The 21072-nt window shown below is 37.0% G+C and overlaps 2 protein-coding genes across 2 annotated transcripts; both read left to right on the top strand.

Annotated features, from left to right (window-relative positions):
• The first annotated feature begins 409 nt into the window (after positions 1 to 409).
• Positions 410 to 17824, top strand: LOC148113785 (vomeronasal type-2 receptor 26-like). Its single transcript, XM_087893386.1, has 7 exons — positions 410 to 609; positions 3639 to 3684; positions 13611 to 13678; positions 14926 to 15217; positions 15421 to 16269; positions 16971 to 17198; positions 17636 to 17824. The coding sequence occupies exons 1-7, from the start codon at positions 410 to 412 to the stop codon at positions 17822 to 17824; spliced, it is 1872 nt and encodes a 623-aa protein (XP_087749512.1).
• A 1882-nt stretch (positions 17825 to 19706) lies between these two features.
• Positions 19707 to 20624, top strand: LOC148113784 (vomeronasal type-2 receptor 26-like). Its single transcript, XM_087893385.1, has one exon. It carries the CDS (start codon positions 19707 to 19709, stop codon positions 20622 to 20624), a length of 918 nt encoding a protein of 305 aa, XP_087749511.1.
• The last annotated feature ends 448 nt before the right edge of the window (positions 20625 to 21072 follow it).

Genomic DNA, 21072 nt, shown 5'->3' with positions numbered 1-21072 from the left:
AAGATAGGGAACTCACATAATTCAGATAGAAAAGTATTGGAAAAAGCTGGACACTACAGACCAGATACAACTCTGAACTCCCAGATGACAACATTTAACACAAAAGAGCTGGAACATGCCCACCTACTGGACTTATTTGGTCCAAATTGCAAATATCGTGGATTGGTAGAGTTTCAATGATAAAGATGAATATATTACTCAGACTGCTATATTTGTTTCAAACTATACCGATCAAGTTAGAGAAAAAATTCTTTGAACAATTAAATAAAATTAAATCAAAATTCGTTTGGACAGGGAAGAAACCTCGCATCAAATTTAAAATAATGCAAGATAGTAGAAGTAGGGGCGGCTTTGGTCTCCCAAATTGGGAGCTCTATTATCAGGCTGAAGCACTAACATGGCTTAAAGAATGGATTCAGCTACAAAACAAACGAGTACTAACGATAGAAGGTCACAACCTCCAGATTGGTTGGCACAGTTTTCAAAGACATTTATTAAGAAACTCCCTTTTACAAGTCTGGGAGAAAATCAAGAAGAATCACTACACAAAAGTCCCAATTTGGCTATCAACTATGGAAGCAATATTACACCCAAACACCACAGACTTGAGTAAAATGATAAGATATGCAGAACTACTTAATGAAAAGGGGGAATTAAAATCAATTCAAGACTTGAAACAATAAGGTCTAAACATGGAATGGTGGCCGTATTTACAAATAAAAACTAGATTCAAAAAAAGATAAGGAGCAATATGTTATACACAGAGAACAATTGGATATAGATAAAATTCTATTAGGACCGGGGGGGAAAATGATCACAAAAATTTACAATCTCTTATTAAAATACAAAATGGAAGATGAAATGGTAAAAGAAACGATGATTTGTTGGGCAAAAAACCTCGGGCACAATATAGAATTAGAAAAGTGGGACAAATTGTGGGCCAGAAATTATAAATTAACAATGGCAGTAGCCTATAAAGAAAATTTGTATAAAATGTTCCATCGATGGCACTTAGCACCAGCGAGATTGGCCAAATGTTACCAAATTTATCACCTAATTGTTGGGGATGTGGATACAAATTAGCACATACTACCATCTGTGGTGGATGTGCCGCAAAATAAAAAAAAAATTGGCATAAAATTAAAAATTGGTTGGAGGAAATTACCCAATTAAAAATGGAATTTAAACCAGAACTCTATTTATTAGGAATAATCAACCCAAAAATAGACAAATCTTCACAATATCTAATACTACATATTTTAAAGGCAGTAAGGATTACTGTTGCATATGGATGGAAACAAAATAACGTACCAGGAGAGGAAACAGTAATTTGAAAAATGTTACAATGTGCAGAAATGGATAAAATGACACTGGAAATTAAGGAGAGGGAAGAGTCAGAATATTATAGAGTGTGGAACAAATTATATGAATGGTTAGAAAAAGGAATCAAAACAATAATTCGGAATGTTAATTTAATTGGGTTAAAACTAAGAAGTGTAAATTACTGAATAACATTAACCTGACAGTGAAGGTTGTGTCAAATAGATACAAATGTAAATATAAGTACGTAAATGAACAATTGAATAAAAATAGAGAATGTATATATATATATATATATATATATATATATATATATATATCAATACAGTAAGCTGTAAAATAATATATGATGTATGTATCATATGTATACATAAATTTGTTATGTGTTTTTAATGTGTTTTTGTTTTTGTTGTATTTTTCTTTATTTTGTTTTTAAAAGTCAAAAGTTCAATAAAAATTACTTTTTAAAAAAAAAAAGAAATAGGTGAGTTAAGTGCATTGCTTCTTCAAGGGCAGCATCATATAAAAGTCATTTCAGTAATCAAATGAGAATCTAATTGAGTCTACAGAACACTGTAAAATCAGTGCAAATGAAAATGAAATGAAGATGCTTCAAAACAATAATGCTTCTATGAATGGTTTCTTTTTCAGATTTGGATGACTGTTTTCAAGATCAATATCCAAACAAGGATAAGGATAGTTGCCTTCCAAAACGTACAATTTAATTAACTTATCAAGAACCTTTGGGGATTTCTTTGACAGTGACTGGAGTCTCCTTTACTGTCATCTAAGCTGTGCTGCTCGGGATATTCATTAAACATCAGGACACACCTATTGTGAAAGTCAATAATAGGAACCTCACTTATAGCCTTCTTGCTGCTCTCCTGCTCTCTTTCCTTTGCACTTTGCTCTTCATTGGGCAACCTGACCAAGTGAAATGTCTCTTGCGACAAACTTCTTTTGGAGTCATCTTCTCTGTAGCTCTTTCTTGTATAGTGGTTCTTGCTTTCATGGCCACCAAGCCTGAATCCAAAATGAGAAAATGGGTGGGGAAAGAGCTGGCTATCTCTATTGTTCTATCTTGCTCCTTGACCCAATTCTGCATTTGTGTGGTGTGGCTTACAATTTCTCCTCCCTTCCCAGATTCTCACATGCACTCCATGGCTGAAGAAATTGTTCTACAATGTAATGAAGGTTCCACCTCCATGTTTTATACAATGCTTGGCTTTCTGGGATTCTTTACTGCTGTGAGTTTCACTGTGGCCTTCCTAGCTAGGAATTTGCCTGACATCTTTAATGAAACCAAATTTATCACCTTCAGCATGTTGGTCTTTTGCAGTGTCTGGGTGTCATTTGTTCCCACCTATTTGAGTACCAACATGGTGGCTGTGGAGATCCTCTCCATTTTGGCTTCAGCAGCTGGATTACTGGCGTGCATATTTTCCCCCAAATGCTATATCATTGTTGTGAGACCTAATCTGAATAAGAAGGAGCAAATAATGAAAAAATGAAACTGTTTTTAACACCATAACCCTTGAATGAAACCTAATTGGTTGCTTTTAGTGTATAGGGATTTTTTTTACCCAAATTGAGGTTCTGCCTTTTTCTGTCCATCACCACATCAATAGGACATACAAATCAATAATTCTGAGAAGTTCACTTCAGAACCTAGAATGTTCCCTTAAACTTTTTTTAATCTTAGATAGTAATTCTGAGCCCTAATCAGAATAGTAAGCAATAGCTAATCAAGAATAAAATATGCTTGAATACAAAAATGAGTTGATTTAAATCATGAAGTCCATGACCTTCACTGCCAAAGTAAGATATTACTCAGTAAAACAAAGGCAGGGCATAAGAAAGATTCAGAATATCTTTTCCTCAATTTTGCTAGGAATAAATTCATCTTTAGAATAGTTTTGAGAGAAATTATCCCGTTCGTGGTTTTTATTTTTGTTTCTCTTTGCTGTATAGGCAATTATTAGACTTCTTATATATGCTTTTGCGGTATCCCACAATGGAGAGATATTTCTTCTTTTGTGTTTATCCTAAAAAATATGTTAATTTCCCTTTCAATCATTTGAATATATTCTTTATCTTTTAATATTTCTTTATTCAACATTCATCTTTTTCTTTTCTTCTGGCCTTTCCATATTACTTTTACTGGATTATGATCTGCCCACATATTGGCCATTCCACTTCTCATATTTCCTTTCTAAGTTCTGTCATCATCCATACCATATCTATCCTAGACCACGATTGATGTAGACTAGAATAGAATGTATACTGGTTTTTTTTTTTCTTTATTTATTTCCCTCCAGGTGTCTTGTAAACATAATTCGTGGGTCATCTCGTGAAATGTGTCAGGTAATGTTATTTTCTTTGTTTTATTTTTCTCACATTTATTTCATGAAAAATAAAGGTCATTCCACAAATACAAAGGATTTCCATTTTTCACCCTGCCAACTTTGAAAGCATGACAGAAAGCAATAAAATGGCTGTATATTTCACCATCTTCTCTGCTTCTCTAGAGAAACAGAAGAATTTACGTGAACATAATCTCAGATCTATCTCTTATCAGCCAGACAAGGCACAAGAGAAGTGAGCGAATCAAGGTCTTGAACACATACAGCCTCAGGACATTTTGTGAAATTTAGATCCAAGCTGACACATGGGACTCTATATTGAAAAAGAATGGTGTCGACAGCATAAATGAGCCTTGCCCTCTTGTTGCCAATAGCTGCACCTTGTCAGAAAATTTGTACCGACCTCAGATTCATTCTCTAGTGTGGGTGATCTATGTTCTTCTGGAACCTCAGTTTTTTAAACTCTCTCCTTGGCCTATTCTAGTGTGCACTGATTCAATTTTTGATTAATCTCTCTCCTGGAAGATCTTTCTAACTCATACCTGGTCCATAGTTACCATATTCTGTGCCCTGCTTAGGTTGAAGAGTGAGATCCAGCAACTTGAATTGGAACCAGTGTAATTAGACATAATCCATTTAGCTCCTGAAGTAGTTTTATTATATAAATTAAAAACATGAGATTGTTTAGCAATTCTGTATTTCTGTATCCTTATTTCTTCTCTTTCTATCCCTAATCCTATATGGATAATGACATCTTATTAAGGACATGCAATTCTTCACATAGTTTTTAACTTGATAGTTGATGTATGAATAGTATGCCTACCCCACATCATTTTCTCTCTGTCTCTCTCCTACACGCACACACGCACACACACACACACCCCTTTATTTCAAGAAGACACAACAATCCTTTAGTCCTATGAAAATAAGTACTTGGAGGGAAAGGATAGTCCCTATGATATCATATTGCCATTGGGTATATCATGAGATCATTCTGCAAATACAGCAAACTTTGGTTGGTGATATGACCATTGTCTGGGGGACATCCAGCTGAAGGCTTCTTTAATGTCCTCAATAAGTTGCGCACTGAGTTGGTACTCATCTATCTATTCATGGTCACCTGCTTTCAAACTGTTGTGTCAGCAGAAGCTGGAGTAATGATAGCCCATGTGAACAAGTGGTAGCAACCTGATCTTGAATGTGATCCTGCTGATCATCAAACTAGTACTCAGCAAACATATTTTAGTTTCTTTATGACAAATGTAAGAGATTCAAGTATTATCTTGAGCTATGAATTTTGAGATAAATAAATTGAGTCCAGGATTAGCAAGACTAGCTGAACTCTGGGGCAGCTGTGTACCATAGTGATACAATATTGCTTAGCGCATTGTAAGCCGCCCTGAGTCTCCGGAGAAGGGCAGCATATAAATCAAATTTTTTTTAAAAATAACCATATTTTCACAAAACTGAAAAAGATTTGTGGTTATCCCTTCTCTCTTGTAATGATGTGAGTCCCAGGCTCTATATTAAAAACCAATCAAACAATTAGAAAGAAAAAGAGAGAAGAGAGAAGAGAGAAGAGAGAAGAGAAGAGAAGAGAAGAAGAAAACTCCCAAAAGTTATTTTGATATTTGGATGTTCTCAAAAATGCTGCTGATTGCTTTATCCATAGTGACCAAAAAGGTTTCTTGCCCAGAAGGCATATAAGGAATAATATTAGAACTATACTAGATATTATAGAATATTATGAGATACATAACGAGAAACAGATGGTATTAATATTTGCCTATGCGCAGAAAACCTTTGATAATGTTAAATGGGAATTTATTCTTAATCAATTAAGTTATATGGAATTTGGGGGAAAGTTTATAGGGATGTGAGGAGCAATTTATTCCAAACAAGAGGCAAAAGTTGTAATTAATGGAGAAACAACAAAAAATCTTCAAATCCAAAAGGGTACAATATAAGGTTGTCCACTATCACTGCTATTGTTTATATTATCATTAGAGATCTTGACTAGAATAATACAAGAAGATAAACAAATTAGAGGCTTAAACATTAGGAAAGAAACTTTTAGGTACAGGCTTTTGTGGACGATCTTGTCTTTATCATTGAAGACCCTGTGCAATTTGGTGTAAGGCTGATGGAAGTACTGGAAGATATGGAGAAGTAGTTGGCCTAAAGATAAATAAAGACAAAACAAAAATGTTAGTTAAAAATATGACCGAAGTGCAAAAAAAAAAAAAAAAATGGATGAGAAAATAAACATTCAGATAACCAAAAAAAAAAAAAAAGATATTTAGGAATTCAATTGACTTCAAGATGCACTACACTTAAAGGAGATAATTACGATAAATTAATTGAACAAATTAAAACCGACTTAGAAAGGTGGAAAAAGTTACAACTCTCCTTCATGGAGAGGATTGCTACTATTAAGATGAATGTTTCACTAAAATATTAGTCTTATTCCAATGTATACCAATTCGGTTAAAAAAGGATTTATTTTTTTTTTGAAAGAACCAATGATTGCATGGGCTAAAAACATAGGGCATACTATTGATTTAGAGGATTGGGGAGGGGAGGGGCTTGTGACTGGCAGAACAACACAAACTCTGGAGCTCAGAGTAAGTGTCGATATCTCAGCTGTTTTGGGGGTCCATAGGAGACCATAGCTGATCCGTAGGATCAGTGAAGAAAGAGGGAACAGGCTGGTGTGGTCAGGGGATTCCCCAAGTTCCCTGTAGCACCAGCGAAGAGCCTTCGACTCTGCAGCTGGGAAGACAGCCATTGAGAGCTGTCACAAAGCCGGAGCAGTCACGAGTGAAGAGAAAGAAAGAGGAACGAGGCATTTCATCTGGGTGAGATAATTGCTGCCTTGGAATAAGACTTCTATCTTTCAAGAGATAACCTGAACTGTAGAAAATTAATTAGAATGAAAAGGAACAACAAGAGCGAAAGGGGAGGAAGCAGCTATCTGGCAACCTCTCCATTTTTGAACCAGCAGCATTATAAGATGCTGGCCAAATATAAAAATTAATATTTTCAAAGAATATGAACTGATTGCAAAAACAAGGGAAAGCAGAGTGGGCAATAAGATTGAAAGATGGATTTTTAAAAAAAAATTTTTTAGAAATTAGAAACCAGAAAGAGCCCTGGTAGTGCAGCAGACTAAAGCACTGTTGTTAATATCAGCTGCCTGCAATTACTGCAAGTTCAAATCTCACCAGGCTCAAGGTTGACTCAGCCTTCCATCCTTTCTAAGGTAGGTAAAATGAGGACCCAGATTGTGGGGGCAATAAGCTGACTTTGTATAAAATATACAAAAGTATGAAGGCTATTGCTTAATGCATTGTAAGCCACCCTGAGTCTTCGGAGAAGGGCGGCATATAAATCAAATTAAAAATAAAAAATAAAAATAAAAAAAAAATAAAGATCTGTTGGAAGAAATAAACTTTATATCAGTGAAAATAAGTTGAGAAGGTATACAGTGCCATCTAGTGGTGAAAAAAAATCTTTTTTGGGGGGGGGAAGAGTGGAATGAATGATAAAATGACCTTGAGTAACATTTGAGCTAAACTGTTTTATGACTTAGTTGGAGTAAAAGAGGAGAAGGGGAAGAAGGAAAAAGATTAGCAACTGAATAATAGTTCAAAGTTCAAAGACTATTTTGTTGGAATTGTTTTTTCTGCTGATATATTATTTTTGCTATCTGTAGTGCAAATTTTTGGATTTTTTCTCTTCCTTTCTCCTAATTTATTTTATTTATTTATTTTTTGCTCTTTAAAACCTAAAATGTGGAAAGCTAAAATTGGGATATTATATTTTTCTTTCTTTCCCCCCCTTTTTTTGGGGGGGGGGATTTTGCATTTCTTGACATTTAATATTTTGTATTTGGGATAATTACTCTTTTTTCTTCTACTTATTGTCTTTTTAGTGCATTTTAATAATCAGATTTTTATTTCTTATTCATATATATATATGACATATATATATATATATATATATACATATACATATATATATATGCATATTCTCTCTAGCCAGGTTTTACCTATGTAAACTTAGTTGTTCTTCAGCCCTAGGTTCTGTGAAATCTCATTCACAAGTTCTTGGGCCCTTTTTCTGCTGACAAACTGCAACTCTGTGTTGCTTTCTGGGAGAAACACAGAGTTGCAGTTTGTCAGCAGAAAAAGGGCCCAAGAACTTGTGAATGAGATTTCACAGAACCTAGGGCTGAAGAACAACTAAGTTTACATAGGTAAAACCTGGCTAGAGAGAATATGCACATAAAAGCCTATGAAAAAAGAAAAAAGATATATATATATATATATATATATATATATATATATATATATATATATATATATATATATATACACACACACACACACACACACACACACACACACACACACACACATATTGTAGATTTTCAGGGGAAGACGTATGCAAGTTTTGGTGTATTCGGGTCTTTTCCCGTGTAAGATTGAGAGTATCTTGGCGACGTTTTGATGAAGTCCCATTCGTCATCTGGTGCCTTCGGCTTCATGCCTGTACGAGCAAAGCATGATCGGAGCTGCCGTCTCTCTATAAATACTGGTAGGGAGGTGTGGGATGCTGGCTTTGTTGCTGTGAGTAGGTTGGTTGCCTGTGTTGTTACATCTTGATTAGTTGATGGAGTTGATGTTTGCAGGTTAGTCAGCTGTTTCATAACATCCTGTGTGGGTGAGGTCCTTGATGTGTGCCCATTAGTCTTTTGTGTTGTAACGACTTGGGTAATGGGCTGTGTGTTAACATCCTGAGTTCTAGTGTTGTGATATCCTGAGTTTTTTAATATAATGTCCTGAGCAGATGGCTGTGATGCCACATCCCGGGCTTTGGTTTGGCTCCGAGTTTGAGGTCTTGCCATGTGTTCATGGCGTGTGTCAGTTTGCTTTGTGTGGGGATCAGAGGGGGGTGCAGCAGCTGGTGATGCCGCCATGGTCTGGCTTCTGGATGGTGGTTGTATTTTGTCTATGGGATGGGTTTGGGTTTGAATCTAGTGAGGATGATTGGGGGTGGTGTCAAGTGTTATCTTGGGTCCGGTGTTAATCTTCGTAGCTGGGACTCTTCTGTTGACTAGGGCTAGTTTCCAGATGTCCGGTAGGCGGGAGGTATCATCACGTTTATTCATGTTATGGGGGTGTTTCTCTATTTTGATGGCTTCCATGATTATTCTCTTGTTGAAGTATTCAGTTTTGGAGATTAATTTGGTTCCTTCAAAGTCAATTTCGTGTCCTGTTGTTTTAAGGTGTTGGAAAAGGGAGGAAGTTTTTTCTTCTTTTCTGATTGCATTCTTGTGTTCTGCAATGCGTGCATTTATTCTCCTATTAGTTTGTCCAATGTATGTGGCTGGGCAGATTTTGCATGGTATTTCATAGACTCCTTGGTTTTCTAGCTGGATCTTGTCTTTGGGGTTTCTTAAGATGTTGGCTATTTTTTGGTCAGTGCAGAAGGCTGTCTTGATATTGTGTTTGTGGAGAATTTTGCTGATTTTATCTGTGGTGCCTTTGATGTAGGGGAGGAGGGCGATGCTGTTGTCCTGTTCTGTGTCTCGGTTCTTGGGGGATGTCTCCCTTTGGATTAGGTTGGTGATAGTGTTTCTTTGGAATCCATTAGAAATTAATACATTTGTGAGAGTGTGTAATTCAGTTTTCAGGTGGTCTTTGTCGGCTAGGCGCTTGGTTCTGGAGATGAGAGTCTTGGCTATGGAGTTGATCTGTGCAGGGTGGTGATGTGATTGTGCGTTTAAGTAGTGATTGGTGTGTTTTTTTTTTCCCGGTAGATGGTGTGTCCTAGGGAGCCATTGGGTTTTTTGTAGATTAGGACATCCAGAAAGGGGAGTCGGTTGTTAGCTTCTATTTCCATAGTAAATTGTATTTTGGGGATGTAGGCTGTTGAGATGTGTGAGGAAGTTGTCCAGTTTTTCTTTTCCGTGTGGCCAAATTACAAAAGTGTCATCTACATATCTAAACCAGAGTTTGGGTTTGTGTTCAGATTTATCTAAAGCGTTGGTTTCAAAGTGTTCCATGTATAGGTTTGCGATGACGGGTGAGAGGGGTGATCCCATAAGTGCTCCTTCTATCTGTTTGTATCTTTGTCCATTGTGGATGAAGTATGTGTTGGTTAGGCAGTGGTTGGTCAGATCTAGGATGTGCTTAGGGGGGTTGTATTTGTTTTGGATAGCTGTCAAGGCTTCTTTAATAAGAATTTGGGTGAAGAGGGATATGACATCGAAGCTCACGAGTAGGTCGCCGGGTTGTAGGTTTTGTTTCTTTATTGTTTCTATGAAGTGGAATGAGTTTTGTACATGTGAGGTGATCGATTCTGCGTAGGGCTGAAGTTGTTTGGCAAGAAATTTGGCAAGATTCTGTAGAGGTGAGCCTATGGAGCTGACTATGGGTGTGAGTGGTGTTCCTTCTTTGTGTATCTTGGGGAGGCCATAGAGCTTGGGGCATCTGGATGATTTCTCTCGGGGATGATTCTTTGCTGGATTTCTGATGGGAGAGGCTTTTATTTTGGATTTGGATTTTGCATTTCAGATTCGGCCGAAGAGGTTGTAGAAAAAAAATGCCTTTAAAAGTAAAAAAAAAAAAAGTTGGCCACGCCCACCCAGTCACATTACCCCACCATCACCAAGCCACACCCACAGAACCGGTAGTAACAAATTTTAGATTTCACCCCTGCTTCAAATACAATTTAAATATATGAAGAACAAGAAGGAATGGGGTATAAAAACAGAATTAACAGAACTGGACAAAATTCTACTAGGTACGGGGGAGAAGGCCATAAGAAAGCTATATCACTATTTATTAGAACAGGAAATGTTAAAAGAGCAAGTGAAGGACACCATGATAATTTGGAGCAAATATTTCAGCTATAGTATTGATTTGGAAAATTGGCAGAACTTATGGGGAAAAAAACATAAAAATTACTTTAACAACATCATACAAAGAAAAGTTATATAAGATGTTTTACATGTGGCATTTCCAATCCAAAGATTATCAAGAATAAATAAAAAATACTCTTCAATGTGTTGGAAATGTGAGGTAGTTCCAGGAACTTTTAACCATCTGTGGTGGTTAAGGCCAAAAAATTTTGGCATCAAATAAGGTGTTGGTTAGAAGAGATCTTAACATTAAAAATAGAAGTTAAACTGGAATTTTTCTTGTTAGGCATTATAGAGAGCAAATATAATAAGAATACAATTTATTTGATATTACATATTAAATACATATATTAACAGCAGAAAGAATAGTTTTTGCCCAATAATGGAAGAGCAAAGAAACCCCCTCGGAAGATGAAGTGCTAACTAAAATCTTTAATTGTGTAGAAATGGAGAGACTTGGAGCTCAAGGATAAAACTGAATCAGTGTATTATGAAATCTGGATTAAGTTTTATGAATGGTTGGACAGGAAGAGGAATGCTAAGATGAAGTAATGAATGTCTAGAAGTGGATAGGTCAATGTATGTTAAACTTGTATGAGGGATATGATTATATTTAATATGGATGTAGGAATCAACTACTAAGAGGAATCAACCTACATACTAGACATGTAAGAAGTAATGAAAATTTGTACAAAGATAAAGAAATATATCATTTATTAGCTTAAATTTGACAACAATGTTTAAAACCAGTGACGTTAAACCATGTCCATTGTTTTTAATTTGAATTATTAATAAAAAACTTTCTTAAAAAATAAAATAAAAATAAAAATGCTGCTTATTGCTACAGGATCTTGAGAAAAAGAGATAGCAGAAGGAGCACTCAGAAAATGCTCATCTACTTTTTCAGGAACCATACGTCTGCCATAAAAGGCTCAACTCCCATCCCAGAGCCTCATTTCTGATGGACTACATCTTTCACAGTCCAAGATGATGTCTTTTTAGAGCCTGAATAATGATTATAGTACACTTTTTCAAGGTAGATCATTTATTTATTTATTTATTTATTTATTTATTTATTTATTTATTTGTTCATTAATTTCACACTTCTTTACTTCCTATCACCTTCAGAGAGCACTTCTGAGCAGCGTACAGTTTCATCAATAAAATGAAGCTTTAAAACCAGAACAATTTAAGATTGCTTTTTAAAAACCAAAGTGTTGTACTCAGCAAAGTGTTAATAACAAAATTATTTTTGTCACCTGTACGCTGATGATACTCAGCTGTACATCTCCACCCCAGACCACCCCAACGATGCCCTTGATGTGATGTCTCGCTGCCTGGAGGCTGTGCGGGTCTGGATGGGGAGGAACAGGCTCAGACTCAACCCTTCCAAGACCGAGTGGCTGTGGCTACTGGCGTCCCGATATAGTCAGCAGGTGCCATCGCTGACTATTGGGAGTGAATCTCTGCCCCCCACAGAGAGGGCTCGCAATCTGGGTGTCCTCCTGGATGCACGGCTGTCTTTAGAAGAGCATATGACGGCCGTGGCCAGGGGGGCCTTTTATCAGGTTCACCTGATCCGCCAGTTGCAGCCCTTTCTGGACCGGGACGCCTTGCGCACGGTCACTCATGCCCTTGTCACCTCCCGGCTGAACTATTGTAATGCTCTCTACATGGGGCTCCCCTTGAAGAGCACTCAGAGGCTCCAGCTGGTCTAGAATGCGGCTGCGCAGGTGGTTATGGGCACACCTCGTTGTGCCCGTGTGACACCCCTCCTGCGCGAGCTGCACTGGCTCCCAGTGGTCTTCCGGGTGCGATTCAAGGTATTGGTTACCACCTTTAAAGCGCTCCATGGCACAGGACCCGGGTACCTTCGAGACCGTCTTCTGCCACCAATAGCCTCCCACTGACCAGTCCGTTCCCAAAGAGAGGGTCTCCTCAGGGTGCCATCAGCCAAGTTATGTCGGCTGGCGACACCCAGGGGGAGGGCCTTCTCTGTGGGAGCCCCAACCCTGTGGAATGAACTGCCCCCGGAAATACGTAAGATCTCCGACCTCCGGGTGTTCCGCTGCGCACTGAAGACCCTGTTGTTCCGCCAGGCAGGGCTGTCAATATAATAATTTTAAATTGGGGTATTTTAATATTTGGGGTTTTAAATTGGCCAAATCTATTTAATTATTTTAATTTTTAATTATTGTTGTGTCTTGTGTTTTTAAATTGGCTGTACACCGCCCTGAGTCCTTCGGGAGAAGGGCGGTATAGAAATAAAATTATTATTATTATTATTATTATTATTATTATTATTATTATTATTATTATTATTGAGAAAAATGACCCCAACAGAATTATTTCCATTATTTTCTTTTCTATAGTTCTATTTTGTTTTCTTCTCAGCACTTGAACTCTCATTCCCCCATTTTTATTTCATGTCTTTCAAAAGTTCATAGCAGTGCAGCAGTTTCTAATAAGATATGATAAACATGTTTCTTTCTGATATTTCTCAAAGCATCATTGCAAAGAATGGTAGTGATTAGAAATTAAGCATAATTATTGTCCCTTCTTCTCCAACTCTTAAGGGAACTCCAGCAAACACTGTAAAAACTAGACCTTGGATTAAGACATTGCATTCTATTAATATCTGCTTAGAAATACAGACATGTATGTAGGGAAAAAAGGATTTGTTTTTCATCTGGGATATTTCATTAGATCTTCCAGCTCTGTTATTCTGTTAACTTTAGATAAAGTTCATTATCTTAACTTTAGATACAGTTAATGAGTTAGTTGAACGGTAACATAGGAGATACTGTTTGATGTGTACAATGACTACATATTACAAAGAATTTATATAAATTTGTATATTTAGAACATTAATTTTACTTTTTTCCCCAACTATGATGACCATTTCTCCACCCTACACCTGCAAACTTAGTAGTCCTTCTCCAATTGTTCATAAATATTATCAGTCTGGAGATTTAATCATTGCTGCTCTTATTTTTCAGGTGTTCTTTGTTACAAATGAGATCACTTTTCAAAGCTTTCCTTCTTGTGATGTCCTTGATCAATACCTGTAAGTATCCTACTACTTCTCCTCCTACATATAAAGCATCTCCTCTTCCCCCACATTGCCACCTGAAGCTGCATTTTCTTTCACTTTTATGCTTAATGCTAATGTCAGTTGTTATGACCTGTTCCAGTGATCGTATTTAGTCATTTTTTAACTCTAGACCTACCCTAATACTGATGTTGAAATTGAGATGAATATTATTATTTTAACCATAAGTATATGAATTTCATTCCCTTCAGGAAACTTCATTCATTCAACAAAGTCCCTTGTTGAAAGTAAAAATTTTGACTAATCAAAATATTGCAGAAGCTCTCTAGTTAATCTTGAGCTTTTTTGCCTTTCATTTCATCCAGATATAAAATAGGAACCCCCTAGTGCATATTTTAGGCTATTATTCATCTAGGGTGTGAAAAGAGAACTGGCTTAATTCTCTCAGAAAATATAGGTAAGATAGAGATAATGCTGAAATCAAATAGAGACATAGCAAACTGATGGCAGAATCTTTTTGTCTGGTGTCATATATTTCTCCTCAGCAAGTTTTAACTCAGTTATTGATGACTGAACCAGTAGCTCCTCTGGAAGTTTGTTATGGTTCCAGTACTCTTTCTGGAAATAATAAAATTAGTTCTGAACTTCCCTTCTGTCACTGTGAGATTATGCCCCCATGTACTTATGTTGTAATTAATATTGAGAATACTGCCTTCTAGAACCTTATTCACACTCTCTAATTCATTTAAAGGTTTCAGTCATGTACCCCATTTCCTTCTGCCCTCTAGGATGAATATATTCGCTTCCTCTAATATTTTCTAATGTATTTTCTCTCTGCTCTTGTACCATTTTTGTTGCCCATCTCTGGACTCACTCAATCTTATCGATACATTTTTTAAAGTGACGTCTCCAGGACTGAACACAGTATTTCAAATATGGTATGACTAAATGCTACCTTAGCTCAACATTAAGTAGTCACAACTAGGTCAGTGTTTATTTATTTATTTATTAGTTCGATTTATATGCCGCCCTTCTCCGGAGACTCAGGGCGGCTTACAATGCATTAAGCTTAATTTATGCATTAAGTTTCCCAGTTGATACAATCTAGGGTTATTTCTTAGTAAGCAAATTGCAGGTGTCCAGAAGAAACCATAAGCACTAATTTATATTTTTATGTATGTATAATATGTATATGTATACATTAAAACAGCTGTCAAATTCTGGAACAGAAATATATTGACAGATTTTACGTCTCGCTAAAGGTTCGTCACTCAAAATTACCAGCACACTTTGGCTCTGGCATTTGCTGTAAAGGAGATCAATGAAGATTCTGGGATTTTACCCAATGTTAGCCTTGGTTTCCATATTGCTACTCACTATACTGTGGAAATTACAACTTATCATTTGACAATGGAATTTCTATCTACAAAGGATAAATTTATACCCAACTACAAATGCAATGACCAGACCAACACAGTAGCTTTCATTGGAGGACCCCGTAGTAACACCTGTCTCAACATGGCAATCACACTATCCAACTACAAATTTCCCCAGGTGAGACAAAAAGGACTGTCCCTTTTTGCTTGATGAGCAATATTGCAGATATCATGTAAAACTAATTTTTAAGCACCCTATTTTTGTATCTCACTCAAACCCAGAAATTGGATTAAATAAATACACATGCATTAGTTTTTATTTTCATTTTTATTTTGGAAGAGATTCTTCATTCCTATGTCCTTCTGACTTTCTCCATTTAGATCTCATATGGATCCGCTCCTTTGGTAAATACTGAAACAGCAATGTTTGTCAAATGGATGTTCCCAGAGGAAACCCATCACTTTAAAGCAATAGTGCACTTATTGTTGCATTTTGGATGGACCTGGGCTGGGTTAGTTTCACTGTATGAGGAAGAAAGAGACAGATTCATTCAGAAGAGACTTTCCATGTTTTCTGAGAGAGGAATCTGCTTTGACTTTATAGAATGTCTTCCACAGATGATATATGGTAATGCAGCTGCTGAATGGATAGAAAATGCAGGTAAAATATTCAAAGTGATCATGGATAGTACAGCAATTGCAGTTGTCTTAAGTGCAGGCTTGGTGCCTTTGAGAGTAATGATGTCTTTTTTCAATTATGATAATAATTCAAAGGAGAGAAAGGACAAAGTTTGGATCATGACAGCCCAGATGGAATTCACATCCATTCTAATGCAAAGACCATTGCCCATTGATTTTCTCCATGGTGCACTTTCTTTTGCAATTCACTCAAAGGAGCTGACCGGATTCCAACAATTTATGCAGAAGAGAAACCCAAACTTAGAAAAAGGTGATGGGTTTATTAAGGATTTCTGGAAAGATGCATTTGAATGCTCATTCTTCAGTAATATTAGAGATGAGAATGCTGAAAGGATTTGCACTGGAGAAGAGAAGCTGGAGACTCTTCCTAATTCTGTCTTTGACACCACCATGAATGGACATAGTTACAGTGTCTACAATGCAGTCTATACTGTAGCACATGCTCTGAAGGCCATGCGCTCTTCCAAACTCCAAGGGGGTCGAAAACTGAATGAGAGGAGATGGAAGCTCTTCCTCCAAGCACCGTGGCAAGTAATGTTGTGTAATGAAAAATTGGGGAAAAACAAATATAATTTGGGTTTTTTTTTGTTTTGTCATTTTTTGCTTTAACAATTATAATGCTTTACAGATATTTTTGAAACCTATATGGAAGTACTTGATATTTTCATATGAAAGAAAATAAAAAAAATAGATATTAATCTAATGCTTAAATATAGAGACCAAAATAGAAATTTTCGTATCAAAGAAAGTAAAAAAATATATATAAATCTAATTATCAAGTAAAAGTTGTCAGTGGATCACATGAAGAAAATTTCAAGTTTAGTTTGTTTTATTATTTTTTTTCAAAAGCAACACCTGGAATCACCCCTTGATGGAATTAAAACCGATCTTCTCCTAGAATTGTCTATCTCAGTGAATTATATCTTGCTTATTCTTTATGGCAGAAAACTGAATTCACAACTTCTGAAATGCTCAATCAAAGCAGTGATTTCTCAGATCTATCAATTTCTTCATTTTCTCTTGGAATTCTCATCTGACAGTTTTTCATTTCTAAATAGAAAATGCATTTGATGAAAACTATTTTTTTGCTGGTGGAAATTTTGTGGACTGATGCAAAATTGAACAGCTTAATTTTCATTAAGCCTAGGCCAAATTGAAGGAAACAAATTGAAATTTTCACATTCCCTTCAAAGAATCCTGATAACTTTTCTGTTTTTTTCTTCTTCCGTTAGCTCCACCATTTTTTGCAACAAGTCTCCTTTAACAACAGTGCTGGAGAACAGGTTTCATTTGGCCCCAATGGGGAATTAGAAACTGGATTTGATATTCTCAACTGGGCCACATTTCCAAACAAGTCCTTTCTGAAAGTCCAAATTGGAAAGATCGACCCTCAGGCTCCCCCAGAAAAGCTACTCACCATTTCTGCCAAGGAAGCCATTTGGCCTCTCATGTTTAACCAGGTATGTCTCATTTTTCCCTTTTCATGGCCTAATAATTTTGCTATGTTAAACTATCCATTTTACAGCATTCCCTTTTTTTTAATCAAGCCTGTTCAAAGACCATAATATAGATATTTAATTTGATTTGACACCACAACAAAATGGGACCTCAAGGAGGGCATACTCAGAGGGGAGCCAGATTTAAAGATTTTCCCAAATCAGCTTCTGGTATATTGCCCCAAACTGATGTTTAGAATACAATTATTGGGAATGATTAATCAATTGGTTAATGTAATAGGTTTGAAATAAGCAGTTAAAGATACAGCAGGGAGTTTACCTCAGGGAGAAAACTGCAAATTGCCACATGGATGTTTGGATTAAATAGGAAGAGTTTGTGTGTGAAAAGAATAATCACAAAAAATAAATTCTATGTAAATTCTGGTTTTATTTATGAGCAGGCATTACCTCTTTCCATCTGTAACAAGGAATGTCCTCTTGGCCATAGCAAGATAAAAGTGGAAGGAAAATTATCCTGCTGCTATGACTGTAAACCATGTCCAGAAGGGAAGATAGCTGACCAACTGGGTAAGCAAAGAAGTCCTAGAGTTATGACTACAATTGATCTCAAAACATCTGTTGCAAAATGAGATGTTTGCTAAGTGAGTTTTGCCCTATTTTAAAACCTCTCTTGCCACAGCTGTTAAGGGAATCACTGCAGTTGTTAAGTTTGTAACCAGTTGTTAAGGGAATCTGGATTGACTTTGTTTGCCAGGAGGTCTCACAAAGTGATCACATGATCCCAGGACACTGTAAATATAAAAAAACAAGTCAGTTCTGAATTTTGACATGTGATTATGGGGCTGCTGCAATGATCGTAAGTGTGAAAAACGGCCATAAGTCACTTTTTTTAGAGCCATTGTAATGTCCAACAGTTACTTAATGAACTGCTCTAAGTCATATATTAAATGTATCAATGATACAATAAACATAAATGCGGGCTGAGCTTTACAACATATTGACACCAATGAGACGTTTGAAATTCTTTCCATATTTCAATGAGCTACTTAATGATAAAACGAATCACTTCATTCTAACTTGGAGTATTGGTAGATGTCTCAGATTTCAATTATTCCTTGTTATATTTTACTCAAAAATTAAAAACAATTTTTTCCAGAAACTTTTGTTCCTTATTATTGGAAATAGAGGTAATTTTGAATTGGTAAGTTTTTTTTCAATGTTTTCTATAAGTTTTTACCTCCTCTTCTACCCAGATTATTGATTAATTTACTGATTGACTTCTGCAATGTATATGGTTGCCTATCTCACATAATAAACCTATGTGGCTTACCACAATAGTTAGAAACACAATCATTTAAAAAACCACTGTTGCCACCAGGTATCAGACAAATCAGACTCCTGAGTCAACTCCCATTGTATTCTAATACTTTAGGGGTACAATAAAGTTTTCCAAACCTGCTATAAGGATAAAAGGTTAGGGATAATTTAGATGGAAAAGTATTGGAAAAGGCTGGATACTAAAGACCAGATACAACACTGAACTCTCAGATGACAACATTTAACACAAAAGATCTGGAGCATGCACATCTATCAGACAATGGTGATAATCAGAAAATTGAATTTTATAGAGCTGTGATGGTGATCTTTGGGTCTCTGCCGCACATGCAGGGAAACGGGGTTCAGCTGGGGCTCATGCGTGGGGGACATGCGTATATGCGTGGGGCAGGGCGCATGCATGGATGGGGCGCTTGTGCAGGGGGGGTGCTCACATTACATTTTGGGGGTTTGGGCACACGCTCATGCATTCACAGGGGTGGGTTCTAATTTTTTTTACTACCGGTTCTGTGGACGTGGCTTATTTTGTGGGTGTGGCTTGGAGGTCATGTGACTAGGTGGGCATGGCTAGCTGGTCAGAGTCATTTCTGGAAGGTCCTCGCACTTACGACAAGTCCTCGCACTTACGACCCGACTCATTTGTTTGCTTTTAACACCGATCAGCTGTAGGACGGCCCTTTGAAGCCCCGCGGCAAGAGTTTAAACAGTTTTTTTCCCTCTAGTCATCAGCTGGGACTCTGAGGCAGCAATAGATTGAGGGTGGGACCAAATAAAAGGTAAGAATAACATGGGGGGTGGGGGTGGGTGGGAGGGCGGGGGGAGAACCGGTTCGGTCACCGCTACTGGCTTGGCAGAACCAGACGAAACCGGGAGGAACTCACCACTGGCATTCACACATGCATGTGCGCGCTTTGGGCACTCGGCACCAAAAAGGTTAACCATCACTGGTATAGTGTAAGCAACTAGGAGCCAGTATAGCTCAAGCATAGTAATTGAACTAGGTGAGTTGAGTGCATGTCCACTGCATTGCAAACCACTTATGCTTTTGAAATGGTCTTCAAGGGCAGCACCACATAAAGGGCATACCAGTAATCAAATTGGGATCACATTAAGTCTACAGAATGCTGTAAAATTGGAGCACGCTTAAAATGAAATGATGACATAATGTTTCTATGAATGGTTTCTTTTTCAGACTTGGATGACTGTTTCCCTTGTCCAGAGGATCAACATCAACATCCAAACAAGGATAAGAATAGTTGCCTTCCAAAACATATAATTTATTTAACTTATCAAGAACCTTTGGGGATTTCTTTGGCAGTTATTGCAATCTCCTTTTCTGTCATCTCAGCTGTGGTGCTCGGGATATTCATTAAACATCAGGACACACCTATTGTGAAAGCCAATAATAGGAACCTCACTTATAGCCTTCTTGCTGCTCTCCTGCTCTCTTTTCTTTGCAGTTTGCTCTTCATTGGGCAACCTGACCAAGTCAAATGTCTCTTGAGACAAACTGCTTTTGGCATCATCTTCTCTGTAGCTCTTTCTTGTATATTGGGGAAAACAATCATAGTGGTCCTTGCTTTCATGGCCACCAAACCCGGATCCAAAATAAGAAAATGGGTGGGGAAAAGGCTGGCTATCTCTATTGTCCTATCTTGCTCCCTGACACAATTCTGCATTTGTGTAGTGTGGCTCACAATTTTTCCTCCCTTCCCAGATTCCGACATGCACTCCATGGCTGAAGAAATTGTTCTACAATGTAATGAAGGTTCCACTTCCATGTTTTATACAATGCTTTGCTTTCTGGGGTTCTTGACTGCTGTCAGTTTCACTGTGGCCTTCCTAGCCAGGAATTTGCCTGACACCTTTAATGAAGCCAAATTTATCACCTTCAGCATGTTGGTCTTTTGCAGTGTCTGGGTGTCATTTGTTCCCACCTATTTGAGTACCAAGGGAAAATACATGGTGGCTGTGGAGATCTTCTCCATTTTGGCTTCAGCAGCTGGATTACTGGGGTGCATATTTTCCCCCAAATGCTTTATCATTGTTCTGAGACCTAATCTGAATAAGAAGGAGCAACTAATGAAAAAATGAAACTGATTATAACACCATATCCCTTGAATGAAACCTAATTGGTACATACAAAGCAATAATTGTAAGTTCACTTCAGAACCTAAAAATGTTCCCTTAATCTATTTTTTAATGCTAGATTATGATTCTGAGCCCTAATCAGAGTAGTAGGCAATAAGTAACCAAGAACAAGATAAAATATGTATGAATTGATTTAAATCCTGCAGCCCATGAGCTTTTGTTGCCATTCCTTTTAAAAGTTCAAAAGACAGTTTTTTATATTTATTTGTTGAGGTCTAATCTTTATCTACTCCCACCATGATCCACACTTGACGTTTATCATTATGGCTAAAATAATTTTAAATTGCAGCAACAGACATGAAAAATTCTTGAACGCCTGGAATGCTCTACCCAACTCCGTTGTTACATCCTCAAACCCTCACAGCTTCAACCTTAAAGTGTCTACCCTGGA

Source organism: Pantherophis guttatus, chromosome 4, assembly GCF_059756535.1.
Source record: "Pantherophis guttatus breed Tessera chromosome 4, ASM5975653v1, whole genome shotgun sequence".
NCBI classification, from domain to species: Eukaryota; Metazoa; Chordata; class Lepidosauria; order Squamata; family Colubridae; genus Pantherophis; species Pantherophis guttatus.
This window is presented reverse-complemented; position numbering and strand designations above follow the sequence as displayed.